The sequence below is a fragment of the Ostrinia nubilalis genome, chromosome 17, assembly GCF_963855985.1.
Source record: "Ostrinia nubilalis chromosome 17, ilOstNubi1.1, whole genome shotgun sequence".
Taxonomy (NCBI): domain Eukaryota; kingdom Metazoa; phylum Arthropoda; class Insecta; order Lepidoptera; family Crambidae; genus Ostrinia; species Ostrinia nubilalis.
The window spans coordinates 2402756-2423389 of record NC_087104.1 but is presented as its reverse complement, the minus strand read 5'-3'; the positions used below and the strand labels follow the sequence as shown (position 1 = coordinate 2423389).

General features: G+C 34.5%; 2 protein-coding genes across 2 annotated transcripts in view; both read right to left on the bottom strand.

Annotated features, from left to right (window-relative positions):
- The window catches only part of LOC135079825 (pupal cuticle protein 27-like), a 363223-nt gene that overhangs the window by 5806 nt on the left and 336783 nt on the right, over positions 1 to 20634 (bottom strand). Inside the window, exon 2 of the mRNA XM_063974440.1 lies at positions 859 to 877. Within this exon, the coding sequence (XP_063830510.1) occupies positions 859 to 867 (9 nt within the window). The 5' untranslated portion in view covers positions 868 to 877. The remainder of the gene's footprint in view (positions 1 to 858; positions 878 to 20634) is intronic.
- Positions 6142 to 9005, bottom strand: LOC135079626 (keratin, type I cytoskeletal 9-like). Its single transcript, XM_063974250.1, has 4 exons — positions 8919 to 9005; positions 8355 to 8544; positions 7938 to 8108; positions 6142 to 6576 (listed from the first exon to the last, which is right to left on the bottom strand). Exons 1-4 carry the CDS (start codon positions 8925 to 8927, stop codon positions 6221 to 6223), a joined length of 726 nt encoding a protein of 241 aa, XP_063830320.1. The 5' UTR covers positions 8928 to 9005; the 3' UTR covers positions 6142 to 6220.

The following is a 20634-nucleotide window of genomic DNA, read 5'->3' as shown; positions in this document are numbered from 1 at the left end:
TATTATTTGTTGGCATTTTTTGTGTATTTTATGTATTTTTTTAGTATCGCCTGTTATTTAGCATTATTACTGTTTTTATTTTATCAGGATATATCGCTTAGTTTATAAGTTATTACGTTTTCTTTGCAATAAGTAATTGGAAGATAAAAAATTCTATAAAAAATTAAAAAAAAATCTCAAAAAATTTTTGACCTCTTTTTTGTCGATAAAAATAGGTCTAGTTTAAACTATTTTCATATGTACACTTTAACGTGACTCACACTGTATTATTACTTTTCAGAGTTTAGAGTTTTGAGAAAGCTCTAATAATAATAAATGGAGAGAGCCAGCATGTCAATCATACAAAATTATCATGCTGGCTCTCTCCAATATTAGATACATTATTTTTGTAAGATTATGGTGAGAATAAAGATCAATGCTTAGAAAATTGGTGCACTCGCTGTATGACGAAGCTTTTAAAAAGCTTACTTGTTTTTGCATGAAAATAATACTAGTGGTCAAGTTAAGCTCTAGAAAATTATAATAGTTGCTATTATTGTTTCCATTAGTAATTTGGTATAGATTCTTATTTTCTTAGATGACAACATAGCGTATTGGTTGAAAACCCCAGCAACTACGCCAGAGGTCGTTGGTTCGATTTCCACATACTTTGTGTTTAACAACATGAGTTTTTTTTTAGGTCTGGGTTTTTTCTATTAATTATTTACAAAAAAGTTTGCGGTAAAAACCCTTAGCTCTATATCCCTTTGCCAGATTTCCTTAGAACCTTTAGTTTAGTTTATTTTCTAAGTATTATTTTACTAATTATCTACAAAAAAAAATCGCTCAGCTCAAGTATTTCAATAAATATTATCTTACCAAGTTCATGGTGTCCTATTTTTTTTCCTTTGGTCTCTGCAGAAGCTACCTTTGCACTGTGCCTTTAGGATCCATCCCAGCACTTTTATACTTAACGAAAAGGTGGATATTATCGTTCAAAAGGATTATCTTGATGACAACGCTTAATTGACCAAACCTTGAGATTATTTTTGCCGACGCTCCGTTTGTGACTTTCTACGAGGTTTTTACGACTTTTTAGAGTACGTAAAGGACATCGTCCATTCCAAACATAGTGAACTCTATAGTGTACTTATTTATGTTAGGTTACAAATTACCTACCTAACACAGCGTTTTTGCCTTTACCTTTTTTGCCCACGGACCCCTTTGGGTCAAAAAAGGTTAAGAAAGGCTTTCCAATGGGACATCAAGCACAATTTTAAGGACCCCCTTAAAAAGCAGCTATACATTTCGATTACAAAACTTTTGGTGGTATTGTTAAATGATCCATGGATAATGCTGCCCTGATTTTAAACTATAAAATACTATTTAACAATTTAGAATTGCCTATGACACGCAATTTGCCGGTATTGCTGCAAAAACTTTAAAACTTGTTTCCCTATTACATCTTGGGCTTCAACAATTGACGTCACTACACCGGTAGATAATCTTAGTGTATAAGCCACCATAAGGACTGAAATGGTTGGCAATGGTTAGCACCAATTTGACTTACAGTACGTGTGTTTGGTGTTTGTTTAAACTAGAACAAGAACTATAAATGCTTCAGAAACCACGTAGTTCTTGTTATGCACTAACTAAAGTAATATAACCTTTATCACAATTTTGATCTAGAGCAATATTTTAATCCTAAGCCTAGCCGCAGACCACCGATTTTTAGTTGGCCGATAATTGGATCGGGCTGTTGATAAATATGGAGATGTATGAAAGTGCGCACATTACACCGATTTGGCATCGGCCGATTCTTCATAAAAAATAAGAATCGGGCCCAACTACGGGCCAACTAAAACTCGGTGGTCTGCGTCTAGACTTATTTCGGCAATAGAAAAGCCACAAAAAACATTAAAAAAACAAGAGAAACAAAAAAAGAGGCGTGTCTTACCTCATCAGTTTCCTTCTAGTAACCTTGGCCTATCATGGCCCACATGAGGGCAGGTCAAGTTCGTATCATGTGACTACGAGCACTTAAAATTTAATAGATGGTAGAGCAGCAAGAAAAAATCTCGATAAATTGTCGATTAACGAGACTTCGTTGTGAAATTTAATTGGTTTCATTAGATAATGAACTGAATAGTTTAAGCAAGTTCATTCATTCATTTTATTTGACTATTTCTCGAAAAAGCTTTTTGATGAGATTGTTAATGACCAAGTATTATAAACAAGTACCTAGACTTTTTCAACATTATAATACCTACACCACCTACACTTATAATAGCATTGCTGTCACAACGAACTTACGAGTATTATACCTTCCTACATTGACTAGAAATTACAAAAAATAATAATTGATGGTGTGTGAAAGTCTTTAGTCATTTATTTTCTGCAAACAGGCTTTTTAAAGCGCTTTTACAGGTTCCAGTATTATTTCAAACCACTGCTTTGGGACATCAAGTGGGCCAGTATTGAAAAGCAACAAAAGCACTGCCATGTCGAAATCAAGATGTCTAACTAAGATAGTCATCTTTGTCAGCCTCTTTTTGAAGGTCTATTAAGAACTAAAAAAAATACTGTTTAGCTCTTCTTTACGGTAGGTGCTCGTAGTATGATTGATCTATCGACATACAAAAAAATATCGACACCACCCATTACGAGTACATCGCTAAGACGCTCCGTCACGCCATATCGTAATCATAATTAACTAAGGTTTCCTCACATGTTAATTGAATTAAATTACTAGTTTTGTCGTAAAATCTGTTAGAGGTTGTTATAGTGTTTTGTTTATTTTATATTCCTGTATGATCTACGTTATCGAACTATTCTGTCGACTCGTCTGTCGATGGTTGCCCATCTCTATTGCATTTTAAGTCACCAAGACATTTTTTCACAGATAACTTTGAAAATTATTTGTCCTTATAATATGACTCTATCATAGAATTTACGAATCCAGTTCTTAAAGCTAGGTGACTGACCGCAACACTTAGCAATTTAACAATTAGCAAGAATCCCAATCACAACTGTTAATTAATAAAATTGCCTTTCGTGCCGAGCCTATAAAGCTAGCGGAATCCTCAAATTAAAACCTAAAAAAGTGCAATAACCAAAATAACTTTAAGGCGAAAGAATTAACTATGGGTTCAATGTACAGTCGCAGAATGAAAAGGTTCGTCACCTTAGTGTCGGTTTTCGCTTGCACTAGGTACTGTAAGAGTCAAACCTGCCAACATAACAGTGCAAGAAACAGTGCTGCTAACATTTAAATAAATATGACGTTTGCTAACAAATAAGGTTTTGCTTGTTTAATTTTCTATCCCATCAGTGCAATGCAATGATAAGAATAAGAATAAATTTATTACTTACTTAATAAAACTTAGCCTAGATACATTTGAATTCACTTACTTAAATTAATAAATTTATTCTTATTCCTTAATGATGACATTGACCAATTTGACAATAGTTTTTTTTATTTAATAGAAATAATAATGGCAGGTTGAACCAACAAGAAGGTTTTAGTTTATCAATCATAATCATCTTCTTGACAAGATAAATCGTCAAACAACTTTGATCTGAATAATTTTGAACTTTACTGACGAACAGTTAAAGATTATTTTCTCTAACTCGAGATTATTCTGTAACATAGTTTCAAAAGGTAATATGTGCTCGCGATTCGTTGAAGGAATCAATTTGAAAACTGACGAACCTTTTCATTCCGTGACTGTACAATTATCACCATATCTTTCTTATAAAGGTCGTACCACACTTATCAACTGGGAAAGGGATCAATACCGTACCACCTTTCGCCGCGTTGTCAACCGCGAGGCGAGGTTTACGCTATGGTACGGATAAGTGTGCTGCAACGCAATCTTATCCGAATCGTAACGTATCGTACGGAGTTTCATACAAAGAATACTGACTGCCTCGAGTTGATATGATTACAATCCGTGTCCGAGTTGATAAGTGTGCTTTGTCCTTTAAACACTTAACGACGATTACAGGCAATAACAAGTTAGCACCTGAATAATAGCTGGTTCATATAAAATCAATTATTGTAATTGTATGGCAGCAATGGCGGCTATCTCCTAAAATAAAATTGTAAAGTCGATAATAATGTGTTTTTTAAGTGGTCATGGGTGTAATTTCGTTGTGTGAAGATTAAAATAAAAATTAAGATGATGTGACTCTTGAAATTAGTAATTATGAAAACACAATGGCTTGTTTTAAGTGGGTATTATAATTGGAAAGGACTTTTATGAACATTTTAATAGGGCCCATATTTTAATTCAAAAAAGTCTTAAAGTATAATTTAAAATAAATACTTCTGATTTAAATAATAATTTACTATCATAAAACTTAACTTATGAAACGAGCATTTCAGCGCTTCCTAGCAAATTACCCCAATAGCATACATCCAATTTAGTTAAAGCTTAAAGCCTGACTCAATTTTGTACTTTGATTGCGATTTCCAAACTACTGTTATTAAATATGAAAAGTCAAATACAAAGAAAACTCATAAAACACACGCAATGGAAAAATAATGAATCGCGGACAGCCCGCACGCGTGTCAAACTCCGCATTACAGGCAAAAGGCACTTAGTACGAAATTCACGCAGGCAAAGCTGAGTGCAAAAGCTAGTATACTACACTAGTATCAGCAATTACTGACATTGAGGGATCAAGATCAAGTTCATCTTTATTTTACGATCAATCCGCGAGCCTAGACTGATTCGCAGACAGGTGTTACTTCAAAAACTGGTTCCAAGTTAACCGTATCTAACGAATAATTGGTTTGCCTAAAATTGATTTGTTATGTGTGTAATTTGTTCTGTCGTTGAGTAAAAATTTAGAGCCCCCGCAGACGTTCGATTTGCTGTTTCACTTAAGTGAAACAGCAAATCGAACGCACAGCGTTGAACACAGCTCTGTGATTGGTTCGTGTGTCACCCTGTGCGTTCACGTGCACTGTGAGACCTTATAGTAATGTTTGTGAATACGGGCGTAAAACTTTGTCGGTCGATAGTTTGAGTGGACTATTATTATCACTGACCTCTAATAAACACTGGACAGGCTGTCTCATACAATTGACTAATTTTTTGTACCAATTTGAAGCGCCACTACAATTGTCCCGAGAAATAACTTTGACGTAGATGGAGTAACCATAGCAGTAAGCGAGAAAATTACTAATTTTAGTTCCATGGACAATCGTAACTGCCTACAGTATGGCCTACAGCGCCAAAATGGCGAAACTGAAATAGGCACAAAAATATTATGACCGCAACCAATCCAGAATGTATACAGGTCAGTAGCTATTATTATGTTACTATTTTGACGATTTGTAAGCACTATTAATTTAATAGTCCATGTAAAAAAAGTAATTTTGACTATGACTTTAGGAACAAGTGTGAGAGTTCGCACATTACACCGATTTGGTATCGGCCAATTCTTAATACAAATCAGCCTAGGCGCAGACCACCGGCTTTTAGTCGGACGATAGTTGGGTCCAATTTTAATTTGTATGAAGATTGATTGTAATATGCGCACTTCCACATACCCATACTGGTTAACAGCCCGACCCAACTAACGGCCAACTAAATGTAGGTGGTCTGCGCCTAGGTTTAGAAGCGAACCAAACTATTGACCAATAAAAAATACCAACCAATTGAGATCCTCCTTCTTTTTGTAGTCGGTTAAAAATTCTATAGTTTGCGGGTGCTCTTATTAATTTATGCTTCTTCAATTCAGCTTTGAGGTGTTACATAAATGTTGTGGATCATAACTTGCAGATTAAGTTTTTGTGGTCATCTCGAGCCATTTTTTGTTATTACGAGTATGATTTTGAAAAAGATGTTTATAACTCAAAAAATGGCCACTACTTCTGGTTATTGCTCTTTTTTTCTATATCTAATTATATTTTTGAACTTTTAAACTTTGCTTGTACGAATAGCCCACAATTTGCCATTGCAATTATTAGGTTATTAGACTGATTGGAATGATGATTGGTTTTTGATTTCTCATTTCCTTGAAATTTATATTTCTCATTGGAAAAATCAAACATTAATATTAGTTTCTAGCGTCAGGAAGAGCTATAAAAACTTCAGTCAAGAAGATTTAATTACTGAGGTAACTTATATTTTACAAAAAATAAAATGCATATTCCAGTCATAATTTTATTTATACACTTGAGAACACATTTGTTGCATTTTCGAACACAATTTCGCTAATATCTCTACTCCTAATAGTGGTATCCGGTCTGTTCGTCGAAGGCTTGTTGGGGGATGTTCTGGAAGCTAGATCCACTAGATCCGCTAGATCCAGTCTTGGGGGCAAGGTACTGACGGCCAGCAGCGCCAAGGGAGGCACCAGATTGCTGGCCAAAACCACCAGACTGCTGACCGAAACCACCAGACTGTTGACCGAAGGAACCAGACTGTTGACCGAAACCAGAACCAGACTGCTGACCGAAGGAGGAACCAGAGTGCTGACCGAAGGCACCAGATTGCTGACCAAAGCCGTTGGCAGCGGAGCCGAATTTAGGGGCACCATACTGCTGGTTGGGCTGGCTACGCTGGGAAGCGAATCCAGATCCAGCTAGAAATAAAGAAATAATTTGTTAAGTGATATTGTCTAAAAGATGATTATGGTGAAGGTCACAGGAAGCATCTGAATAAGGACAGCGCAGGACTGGTCTTTGTGGAAATCCTTGGGGATGGGGAGGTCTTCGTCCAGCAGCTGACATCTTTTTGTTGAAACGAAAAGAGGACTGTCTTTTCTGACGCGTCATTTTTACTTCAGCGAACTTTGAACTAAAAGCTTGATTTATGAACTTAAATTATTAGTATAATTAAATCCCAATTTGTCTGTTATATTTTTATTAAAAAAGTCACGATGACTCAGTATTACGTGATACTGATACGGATACTCTACTTTTTGCGTTTGCAAAAAAGTTATTGGCAAAATCTTTTTATGTTCTCCTGTAATATGTCCATCGTAAATTAAACTGCTCATCATGTTAAAAACTCATCAATAAATCTTATGTATTGATTAGCAGACGGCTTATTGTTTTCGGTTACAAAAAATGCTGCTGTTCGTTAAGCACTTGGGTGGTTGCTATCCGAGCTTTTTCAACTTGTGCAGTAGATAATGGAGATACATTACAGTAAGTCCTCTGTACACCAAATACGCACTACTAAGATAAATCAAGAAAAAAAACTAAAAAATAATGTCGAACATGAATCTTCCAATTTCTTGTAAAGCCATCGTGTTAAAGGTATTTGACTTAATGTTCCGTAAAACAATTTGAGATTATGTTATCATAGAATTCGCCCTTTTAAGTTCTTTGGTAAGTTCACAGTTCCAAAAGGTTTTACGCCCTTTTAAGTTTTATGGTAATTAAAGGTCTTAGTTCCAAAAGGCGGCTTTACACTTAATCTCCGATTGAAAAATACTAAAGTGCTCTTTAGGAACATCTATAATATGACCGATTTAAACACACTAAAATGGTGAATGGTGGCGTAGAAGGAGCCTTCTCCTATTATATTTCATTATGATGATAAGATCTTGAGCATTGTTTGGGACCATGACACAGATTACCTCCAATTACACTTGTCAAAACATCATGTTGACAAGCCTAATTTGACAACCTCGGCGACGTTACAGTTTGGATAACATGTAATTTGCCAAATTTGATAAGATAATCGGGTGATGTGCGACATGGACTTGGAAGTTAGAGGTCACAAGTTTGAGCTCAATTTGGGGTAATTTTATGATAAGCACGTCACTACAGTTTGATGCTAAACTTGATAATTTATATTTTTCAATAGTTGCTTTGCTGACCAAATAAAATGTTCATTATTGAACAACGCCGTTTAAGATATTGTATGCTCTGTTTCTCCCCTTTTAAGGTTTATTTTATCCCTTTTTTCTGAATAAAGACACAAAGTGGAACTTACCCTGGGACTGAGAGCCAAATCCACCGAAAGAACCAGATCCTGAAGAGTGGTCGTGGTCAGGGGGCAGGTACTGGTTGATGGTGGCAGCGCCGAAGGCACCAGACGCGCCAGAGTGGAAGCCAGATTTGGCAGAGGCCGAGCCGAAACCGTTTGAGCCACTAGCACCAAAGCCTATGAAAATTGAACATTGTAGAGATAATATAATTATTATCAGTGTTATTCCACAAAAAATGCGCAAGGAGTTTCTAAATAAGGCTCAAACATTTCTGACAAAGCTATTAACTAAATCAACATTAAACCACGTATCATCACTATCAATAATAATAATAAGCAATCTATTAGTCTCGAAGAATCTAATATTCTAGACGTATTTCAATCAAAACTTAATTGAAGCTTAACTCCAGATTAAGGACAAACCGTTAGATCCACTGCCACCGAATCCACTTGATCCGCTTCCACCGAAACCGCTGGAGCCACTAGATCCAAAGCCTGAGCTACCTCTGGCCCCGAAACCCTGGCTTCCAGCCTGGTCAGGGGGAAGGTAGCCACGCTCAAGGTGCTCCAAGCGAGCGGCGGCGCTCACGGCAATAAGACCGGCAATGATGAACTGGATAAAAGAAGATTCAAAATTAAAGTTTTGGAGAAAAGTAAAGTTGGGAAAATACACCTGTTTCATTTGTTTGACAAAGTCACTTCTAAAACACTAGAAACATTGGAAAAAATGGCTGATATTTTTAACAATACTTTTTAGAATAATTTTTTTTTGAACATCTTATTGAATCCTGACATATCGACTGGAAAATTTGTTAATTTAAACAAAAACGTTTAAAAATGTAATTACGATCAAAATCAACCACTGAAAAATTAATCAACGTCAAAATTGGAAAATTTTCAAATCAAGGTCTAGATCATCCGCGAATTCTAGACCAAAAACACAAAACCGAACTCAATGTCCAACCCCCAAGTTCCAAATCACATTACCAGTTTCATGTTGAATAATAGGCTCGGACTGCAACTTGAAACTACCAAATGTGAAGCTCACCACAAACTGTGATGATCCGACTCGATTTGACCCATTATATACTATCTGAGACGATCCTAATCCTGTACAGCTCACGCATATTATGACGTAATGCTTTATGGAATATAATAAACGAGAATTTTAAAGATATGCATGGCCAGTTAATTATTTAGCCATAGTTTTTTAGCTACCGAACGTGGATTGACCTCGACTGTCAAAGAAGAGCAATGAACAACCCAAGGTTTGTAATTAATAATGGATCAAACAAATTGAACTTGCAACGAAAGCTAGACTCGTATTGTCTGGATGATTAGGTGCATTCATGATTTAGTGCATTTGGCTAATGGAGTTCTCTGGCCATTCGTTTGTCTGTCTGTGTTTCTAGTCCTTGTATATTTTTAATTTGTTGAAATCTTCAGTGGTTTAAGCCTTATAACGTTACAAACTGCTGGCAGCTTTGCGCGGGAAAACTCTCTCGGAAGCGGAAAATCTGAACCGCGCTTTATGTAATTAAAGCTCCTGAAAGCTTATGGAAATTAATCTTCAGATGTTTAACTTGAAAAATAAAAGTTTTTGCACACAAACTTTCATCCCCTTTTAAAACTTCAGTCCCTTTTAAGGTTCATTTTCCACCCTAAATATTTTACAACTTATTCCAAGGTCCGATCTCTAAAACTCTCTTTCTCCAAAACTTGACAACACTAAAATGTTTCAGTAAGTCATGTGTGAAAACATAATATTCAGACAAACATTTGCATTTTGTATATGGATTAAGCAGTGTACAACATTGATTTGTTTTAAGAAATTAATTAATATCGTGCAAACATTTAATTGTTACGGATGTCCATACGAACTTTAATGAGTCAGATTATTATAGAAGTTATATTATAAAGACACGGTTTCATTAAGATGCAGCGTTTAATTAAAAATAATTAGGTCTTTAAGGATTTAGTTTAATTAAAAAGCTTTAAACATAAACGTAGACGATTTCAGCGACCATTTTAGTCGCTTCTAAATTTAGACTCGAATATGGATCATTTCGATCCGTAAATAGAAGTCAATTAAACCCTTTGTGAGCCTATAATGATTGATTACTTTGATGATTGATGATTGACGTATAATCAGAAAAATTGTAATATATTTTTATTATTCTTAATTCAAAAGTTCATTAAGTTTGTCGGGTATGTACTATTTATTTTTTTAATAATTTGTCGAATAAGTAATTTTTTTCTTTGAGTATAATAGTTTACAAGTATAGTATATAGTATAGTTAAATAGTATAGTAGCGCTATAAATTATAATAGTATAGTAGTAATGTGATGCTCATCACACTATACACACATCTTACAAAGTTTATCCATAACTTCGAAATCCCTATAGGTTCTTCTGATTATCTTCGTTGCGGATCTAATGACAGTTAAATTTCCCCCTGGACAAACTTGACTTTCATTGGTAGGGTTTTTATTAGCGGTCAAGCTGTAGAATGTAGATCCTGACTACACAGGAATTCAGTAGGTAGAACAAGAGGTGGGATTAGTGCCTATACCTACATTTGGCCTTTGCCCAACAGTGGACGTCTTTTGGTTGTCATGGAATTTTGAACACGGGACAACGGTTTTTCATCTATCATAGTAACTTAATGATTTAATGATAGATTTAAAACTTCAAGTTGAAGTCATCAGCAGAAGCTCGTATTTAGAATGAGTCAGTTTATACAAGTGGCATATCAAGCTTAACACTGTGGCATTTAATCTAGTAGTAAATAGTAGCTATTTTCCAATAAAAATGTAGAGTCTGACCTGCCAGACTGTATGCTGATTGACTTTCAAAAATTAGCAAAAAACTGATGAAACAAGTTGGACTTCGTGAAGACATACAAAAAAGGTATAATGTCTGTTTTGATTTCACTTAGCAACATGTAGCCCATTAATAATTGCAAAGATGGAGTCATCAATTTTTCGGACCCGCTTCACCAATTTATAATTCTCAGATAGCTAATTTTAACAGCTAGATGACTATCGTGGGTTTCAGGAACGCAGGAATACGACCAACTCCAATTTACCAGAGGAAAATGGACGATTTGGCGTATTCTTCCCACACTAGCTAGACGGATTGAGGCATCAAGCATCATCATCATCATTTCGCATATTTCTCTCTTAGTCGTCTCTTACGCCATTCACAGGATAAGTGTTGAAGTCCTACTCTTCCGGATCCACACGTCTAAAGAACTTTCAACAGAAAGAACTTAAACATTCTTTCAGGAAGATAAAAATTAATAAATTCTATCAAGTAGCAAAAACGAACATAGTTTTACAACATTCTTTCACGAGCGTAGCTAGAAATCAAGTAACAAAACAACTGATAAAATAAAGACAATTATACCACAATCAGGTGTCAATTTATCATTTTATCTTAACTAAAGCACCACAATGAGAATGTAACGACAATTCACCTATTTCCCGCGCGAACAAACGAGATCTTTCAAAATGTCCACGAGGGGTCGCTGCAATGCCTTTGCATAGATGCAATCAGTGCAGTGAGAATGCACCCGAGTGAATACAGACGGCAGCACATCTAGAACCTTATGTAGTTGGAAGAGAAGCTATTTTGCAACGAAAGTCTGAGGTGTTGAATTTCCATATTAACTATGTTATCTCTGTTAATAATAATGAGCAGAACTAAAAATAGAAGCGGTCACATGAAGTTTGCGATGTGTTTGAATTATTTCAATAATCATTGGACAGGATGACTGTCTTGACACGGAGTTCCTATGATTGATTCTTAGAGAGACCACACATGACGCGACCAGTTTAAAACTTTCAGTTTCAGTTTCTCTCCATCAGAATCATCAGAAAGTTGCAGTTTCGTTGCAGTTGCGTTTCACCGTCTGTTCTGGGCCTTAGGAGTGACAAACACAACAATAACAGAAAAGTCATCGATGTATTTTTTGTGAGAGTCATTCGCTAAAAATACTTAAGTAGAGGAGGGATGGGCAGTTGGGAGACATGGACGGGTCCTTTATTCTAAACCAGTCAAAGATTGTATTTTTCCTTACTTTAGTAGTAGTTATACTTTACCGATTGGCAGCACTGTTTATCCATAGAGTAGCTGCCATTTTTATCAGTCACATTTTACAGACCCCATTAAAGGATACTACACTTCATTCGAGTACTGAAACGTGTAAGTTTTCAGATACATGTCTGTAAAATTCGACATTAATACCTTTCAAGTAACTTTAGTTAATTATGATCACACCCGGATGATGTTATAATCCTAATTTTCAATAAATCTCTAAAATAATCGATTTTTTAAAAGCTCATAAAATTATGTGTGTGCGTTTACAAATCGATGTAGCCTACACTCAAGCTAATATTAAGTTGCTTCAAGTCTGAATGACTCATCTCAGATTCGCACTGCCCGCTCAATCATCATGACAACTATTAGTGCACCAGACACAAAATTAATTGTCCTTAATGACCTAAAGGTCGTGTCAGACACCGGGGGCGTTTAACAAATCGATACCTTCAGGTTCAATTGTCGTATAAACCAAAACCCTACTTTTCAGGAGAGCCAAAAAACGTTTTTTTTTTAAATAAAAAAATCGTAACTTTTTTATTTGAGAAGTTATAAAAAAATGACCATAAGAAAACATTTTTCAATTCTTGCGATGAAAAAGTCTAGATATTTAAAAAATGGGCATCTTCAGTAGTTTTAAAGTTAGCTTGGAGTTACGTCCTTAAAAAAGGCACTCGGTGGTTTATACGACCCATTATATTGGACCTAAAAATAACTCTTTACGTCGTATTTGATTTTTCAGTAAACACGAGACTGAAATTTATGGCTTAAAGACCATTAGATGTAATTTTTTTGGTTTATATACCCATTGATAAAGTGATTTATTCAAATGTATTATTAAAAGTATACATGTAAATAATGTATTGTTTACTATTTCCAGGCTTTTGTTGTTTAGAGAATTTGCACAAAGATATTTAACAGTGTAAAAACTATATTTGGTTGAGGTAGAAATAATACATTTGCTTGCATACGAAAAATAACAAGTTTATTGTTTTTTTTACAATTTTGCAGGAAAATTATGGCAAAACGAATAATTTTAAACAAAAATAATCACCATAAATTTTGAACAAAAAAATACAATTACAGCAAAACATTAAGACAGCTTTCCTGGTTCTCTGCTGACGCATATTGAATTCGTTTGGTTATGATAAATTTTGCATAAAGAGAAGAGCCCCAGTATGCTCAGGAGAAGGATTTGTAATTTTTTGAGAATTTCTCTAAGGAATTTATATCTTTACAAGAAACCCAAATTTATTATAGCTAAAAGAAAAGGCTAGATGACAAAATTTCAATTATTTGTCCGTCAGACAGATAATTAGAAAATATTAGACTCATATTTTTTATTTTCTTTCATAATTAAATAATAACAGTGCTACATCGAGTTGAAATGGCGCGATACGTCACGCTTGAGTAGAATTTTTACTCAAAAGTGACGTCACGCGACATTTCAACTCAATATAACACTGTAGTTATTTGATTATGGAAAAAAATATGAGTCTAATATTTTCTAATTATCTGTCTGACGGACTAAATAGAATTTCGATTTCATTACCTAGTCATCATCCCTAATAGTACTTGTAAAGTAATAAATTATTACAGAGCATATCAAAAGGGTATAAATAGCCTTCATGAGCACAGTATGGCTTGTTTTCTTTGTTAAAAAGTCTTGAATTCATCCCATTTAGTCGAGATCAATTCACGAATGTACTGGAACCTGGAAAGCAACCTTAATACCTACATATCTAGTTATTATCTTTAAAAGTAGAAACAATCAACTTTCTTTAACTTTATAATTAAGAATAACTTACTTACTGTCCATACATACATATGTGATGCAATAAATAAATGAATATGAATATAAAACAGATAATTACCATATTGAATACGTGGACTTACGACGTTGGATCCAAATATCTGGCCATGTCTTTGGGCGTAAAAACCATTTTCAATTACGAGAGAGTTTTACATCCTGGCTTAAAAAATGTATGGTTGATACATCTTAGCAAAAATACCAAAAACAAGCGTTCGGTTTTTACATCGTTTATAAGGTATTTATTTATCTTTTAGGCTATAGTTTTTTGGGGCGTATAAACATTTTTTAGCGAATTTCAATATATCGAATATACAGCTCGATAGAGAAAAAAATTCTGATTAAAATGGTATATATAACTCAATTTGGCCAAAATGGTTTATACGACAATTGAACCTGAAGGTGTCGAAATGCATTCATACATCATACATACATTTTTGCGCATCAGATCTACGCATATGCCCCAGCTTCCGGGTGGATCGGTCATGCCGTGTTAATTAATTCGTAAAATCGATTAAAGTTTTTTCAATCGGACCGTTTATCGATTCTTTATGATATCGGCATGAGTCTTGAAGGTTTTCGTGAAGGAAACGGATGTATAAGTGTATATAAGTAGGTACATTGGATGTGCAATCATTTCGATTGTTTGTTTTACGTAGCGTTTTGTTGGTGATATTATTTGTTTTAGACCTAGACTATAAAATAAATGGAATAATAATATTGGATAAAAAGTTGGAGAAATTTGAAAATTGTGTAAAATATGAATTTTTATGTGATAAAAAAGTTTTATTAGGGATGCTCAACATATTAAGAATTTTGCTAATTCCTTTGTCAAATTCGGTAATAAGTTGATTGCATTTTATTTAAAACTGTCTTCCCATTTCACTATTAGTAAATAGTGACTATTTGCAATACGTCGAATCAGAAATGAGGAGATCCGTAAACGAACTAAAGTCGCCGACATAGCTCGACGGATTAGCAAGCTGAAGTAGCAATGGGCAGGGCACATAGTACGTAAAACTGACTGCCGATGGGGCAGCAAGTTTCTGGAATGGATCCCGCGTACCGGAAGCGGTGGACGCAGGCCGCTACCAATCGATCAACATGGAAAGCATTGGGGGAGGCCTATGTTCAGCAGTGGACGTCCTATGGCTGAAATGATGATGATGATGATTTGCCATACTTATCACCCTGTCATAATATTACCTACATAGTTCATAGTTTAATCCACTTATTGAAAAAGTTGAGTTAATGTGCAAATAACTTCCATCACTTTTAGTAGGTAAATGGTGACAATAATGCTACACTTATCACTCTGTTACATAACATATACCATACTTCATTAATTAATATTATACTTAATGAAATGTTTAGTTATTTATATTAATTTTTATGACTTTGATTGCAAAATCAATCACTATTAACTAGGTATATGTGTTTTTGTTCGCGTTCAGTTTTTTAAAGTATTTATGACTGTCTCGATAGGATCTGATTTATTTGAAGTATAGTTATTATATCATCAATTTTTATGGTACTAATTTTACTCCTCCCAATATAAAAGTCGTAAATCAAATAATAATATTTATGAGTTTTTTATTGGTCCATGAGCTAATTGAGTATTAAATAAATATGATATCATAGATTTTCAAAAGTAATATGTGCTCTACATGATAAAAAAATAGTTTTTAAACTCTGAAACTTTATAAAATTATGCATATTTTTATTCAACATGTTTTATTACTTAAATGATATTTTTTATAATCCTGTGAATTGACATTTCGAATTGAAATATTTTGATAAAATTAATTATTTATAATATACAGGGTGTCCCAGAATGTGTGAATCAAACTGATAGGGGAGGTAGCTCTACTAATGTACTATCCCCAAAAAATATGAAAAAAAAAATAAAGCGCATAAGAAAACAAAATTTTTTTTTTTGAAAAAGTGAAAATAAATCAGCTTTGCCTAAGTATCTGGCTATAATTGCTGCGTTTGGAGTTTATTTGTACTTTTTTCTTACTAATATCAATTGTACATGATCGCTTCGTTTATCTGTAAACAAACTTTTGAAAATAATGACTAGATTTCGAGTTTAGATCACTTTATTTAAAAAAAAAATCCGAACTCAAAATTTTTTGTTCATATTTTTTTGGGATAGTAAATTAGTAGAGCTAGCTCCCCTATCAGTTTAATTCACCCGTTCTGGGACACCCTGTATAAAATCTAAATCTAAAAGGATCTTTTTTTAACACTATCCTACGAATTACTAATAGACATGTAGTCTTTTGGTAAATACAGACAACGCTCCATTGCTGCTTAATATGCACCTAAGTAGGTAATCATCAATGTAATAGCGATAAATAAAATAAAAGTTGATAACCGCCATCCCTTTTGCGTACAGGCCTGTGTTTAGTGAATCAGTAGGTAATGATCAAAATCAAAAAATCAAAATCAAAAATATCTTTTTAGACTAATTAGTAACAAGATTTTAAGGCCGTAAAACAATCAAATTTAAGCTAATTCACTAATATCCTGAAAATTTCAAACCTGAAACACATCTAAAATGCCAACCATTTTAGACATACAGGCGATTCTCTCTGATGATGCTCATTAAATCAAGAGTTACATCATAAAAATATAAACTGAAGATGACTGTGTTAACAAGTTTGTCTAATAAATAATTTCTGAGTGAGACTGCATATCTGTCTTGCCCTAACGAGACATCTCATAATTTGTAGAAGTCTAATGTAAGTTGTCATAAATAAGTTAAACAAAATGGTCGCACACGCAGATGGGTCTATAAAAGTAAATATTGCAAAGTCGTGCATGATACAAAAGCTTGTTATCAATGTAAAACGTTAAAGCACGGTAAAAATATGTGATTTATTTATTTATTTATTTATTTTATTGGGCTATCAACATGAGATACAGTATTAAACACAATTAAAAAATTAAGCCGAAGGTCTCTAGCTAACTGCTCCCACACAAACGATAACCACAGCATGCATAATATTATAATGTAAGCAACCCGTGAACTTTACACAATACAATAACATAATATAGTACCTAATTACAACTTTGAATTTAAGCAACAAAAAGAAAGCAACAAAAAATAAAATAATAAGAGGCCTCCTAGATGCATGCCACCAGGGGCACGTCACCCGTCCTAATTGTTTTTAAGAAACCAGCGAGGCTTTGAAAATGTATATCAAGTTCTGGCAACTTCTTGCTGAGATCATTGTACAAACGAGATACACGAACAATTGATGAACTGCGACCCATCTTCGTCCTACAAAATCTATGTAAGTAAGATGTAAGTAAGTACAGTGTGGGACGTCCACAGGTGGACAGTGACCTTAGGAAGGTAGCAGATAGGCGCTGGTGGCTAGTCGCTTTCAACCAGCTAATGTGAAAATCATGGAGGAGACTTTTTTTCTAAGCACGGTAGACGTCCTGTGGCGGAAATGGGGATGATGAATAATTATGTAAATAGTGAAGTAGTTATGCATAAACTTTGGAGGTAAAACTACCCGATTTCACACTCTCGAATGCATTTTCCCACTTTCCTTTATTCACATGCTGATGCTGATGACGATGACTGGCGAAATTTAGGTAACCCTGAAGTGATTTATATGTATTTCCTAATTTCAACAAAATATGGCAAACAAATTTTTACTTCCTCCTTACTCTACAACAGACTTTATCTTGTGTATTCTCGTGTTACAACGGACACACACATCTGATATCAGCTAATGAAGAGCACGCATTTTACGATTTGCGAAACTGCCGCCATTTTGAGGCCAATTGTTTTACGACCTTGTGCCAGGAGTATTTATTGTGAGGGACGGTCCTCGTACACTTCATTTGGTTGTGAGCTTCATCCACTAACTCGTGCTATACGTATACAGGGTGAATTTGCAAACAGTGTCCAAATTTTTAGGAGCGATTCAGAATCAGTAACTTAATCGATTTACGTAAAGAAAAGTTTTTTTTTTTCATATTTAATTATTTTTTCACTCTTTGACACACGTGGATAATTCGCTTTGTTCATAGAAAAATACGACGGGTGTACAAAAAGTAAATAATTGACTAAAATTTACTTTATACCAAAAACCAATTACTTATATCAAAAATTATTGCAAAAAGACCACAAAAAAAATCTTCAATGTGTAGAAAAAACCTATCATTTCTATCAATGCTCACTCACTGAGTGAACTAGTTTGTCCATTTATTAACAAAGTAGACCTTTAATCGATTAGACGTCAAACATAATTACAACAAACTAATGCCCAATAAATAACTTAACCTTTTTGTCTTGCCTAAATAATCTGAGTCATGGTAAACGAAAAAGGTATCGAAGCAAAATAAATAAATAACGCTGGAATAATCCACATAGAGCCCCTTAAATAGGTATATCTCTGCCTTAAATTAACTCTTAAACAATATTTTAGATCCTGAAATTAAACTTGCACGCAGCTCCATAATACATGACAAAGGTCTTAATAACTTTACGGTACCTGTATATTCATATTCAAATAGCAAGGTTAATTTATCCAATTTTTGTGGAATATGGTTCTGGAGTGAAGGCCGCGTACCGGAAAACGCAGCGTGTGACTTCCACCCACAAGGTGAACCGACGACATCATAAAGAAGGTGCTGGACGCAGGCCGCTACCAACCGGGCAACATGAAAAGCATTGGGGGAGGCCTATGTTCAGCAGAGGACGTTCTATGGCTGAGATGATAATGATGATTGTGGAATATGAGCCTATTTATTACGCAAACAGCTTCTAGGCTTTTTCTTTAGCTTCCACAGCCTCAAACTTCAATACTTTGCCATATTGAACTCATTCATCAATTTTCCACTATCACCATAATGAGATGTTGCGTACTATACGTTGATGTTAGGCCTGGCGCAGACGAAAACTTGAGAGGACCACACACTATGCAGCCATGTGTCCAGATATTATATCGCAAAAGTAGATAGTTTTTGTTTAACTATCAATAACTCGACTGCCTTATACAGGATGTTTAATGCCTTTTTCTAATGTCTAATGTCAATGTTTGGTGAGAATGGACATCTATACAGTTATGTGAAGAGTCATAATATTTAATAGGTTCGTTCGTTCGTTTCAGCCACTTTTACACTGTTCCACTGCTGGACAAAGGCCTCCCCCAAGGTTCATAAAGAACGGTCCTGCGCTGCCCGCATCCAGGTTCTTCCCGCGACCTTTACCAGATCGTCGGTCCACCTAGTAGGAGGCCTGCCCACGCTACGTATTCCAGCCCGTGGTATATTTAGTAGGTACTAAGTAGTATTTAAAACAGAGAAAGTATTTTTGCATCTTCTAGGTATTAAACTGGTTACTTAGTTCCGAGATAAATAATAAATGTATGAATGAACATAAGAAAGAAAACCGGGAAAAACTAACCACAATGCAAACATGGTTATTTTGTTCCGAGATAAATAAAAAATGTATGAATGAACATTAGAAAAAAAGAACCGGAAAAACAACTCATAAAAATTTAAAAAAGAGCGAATCTACGTTTGCGCAAGGCCTAATGCCAAAGAGGGATAGCAAAAAATACAGGTCGATATAGTGAATCTTGCGCATGCCTTGTTTAGAAGATGACACCGAGTACTAAACTTGCTGTGCTAAGGTCATCGGATTAATTTTCTTTTTTAGCTGACAATTTTAATTGCATTTGGTTAGGGAGACATCTTAGGTTACATTCGTGGAATGAGCGGATCACTGTTATAAATATTTTTTTACGTTAAAGTTTTTTTGGTATGAAAAAATAGAGACGAAATAGAATTCAGTAAGTTTCAGATTGATTTAGCTGAAAATCTGTCAAGAACAAAACTTTTAAACTTCATTCTGTGTAAAAGTATTTATTTTACTTTAAAATAAAACAATTACCATATTTCATCTACATGCAGTACTAAATAACTACAGTTACAAACAACAGTCAATTATGTACCTAGTAAGTTAATGTTACGTTACAGAACAGTAAAACATTGAAGTCTTTAAAAAAGACATGTAACGCCTGGGCAATTTTATCAATCGATTCAATTTAAAAATATTGCTAAGTAATTTTGACTGGAAAAACAAAACGCTACATTTGACACCACACCACACGCCTTTACCTAACGTTGAATTGTTTGGATGGTTAGCATTCCATTGGACGATTTTAAGTTCAATAGTGAACTGCAGTTAAACGGTTCGTGATGTGTAATTAATCTTTTAATAGATATGTTTGTTCGTTATTAAAAACAGATTACTTTAAATTGCATAGGCATTTTTATCGATTGCTTTAACTGCTGTATTCAATGTAAATGTTTGTACACGTGTATATTATTGATCTTGAAGGTTTATTGTAAGGTATTTATTTCATTAAAACCTCATCATTATCATCATCATCATCGGTTATTAAGTCTCTTATAGTATGAGCACGCACCTTGCATGAACGCCTCTTATTTTGGAGAGGGTAGGTGGTTTTCCAGTCATTTAGAGTGTAATTATTATAAATAGCGTTATTTGGGGATAAAGTGAAGGGTTCCAATTAAAAATCAGTCTAAAATGAACAAACAACTTATGTTAAAATGTTCGTGTTGCACTCACTCGTTTGATGGTTGGAGACTACATTTGAAGCTCAACTTACAACAGTCCAGTACTTCTCACTTCTAGAAAGAGGTCAATTTTAGTCGAATCCAACTCATCTGGGTGGCATTCTGGAAGCTTCGCGATATTTATTTATTTATTTATTTATATATTTTATTGGGCTATCAAC

Excerpts from the sequence above, each read along its gene's own strand:
- LOC135079626 (XM_063974250.1), bottom strand. Across the intron at positions 8,109-8,354 it reads CGGTGGCAGTGGATCTAACG|GCTTTGGTGCTAGTGGCTCA; the intron begins GTTTGTCCTTAA and ends CAATTTTCATAG. Across the intron at positions 6,577-7,937 it reads ATTTGGCTCTCAGTCCCAGG|CTGGATCTGGATTCGCTTCC; the intron begins GTAAGTTCCACT and ends CTTTATTTCTAG.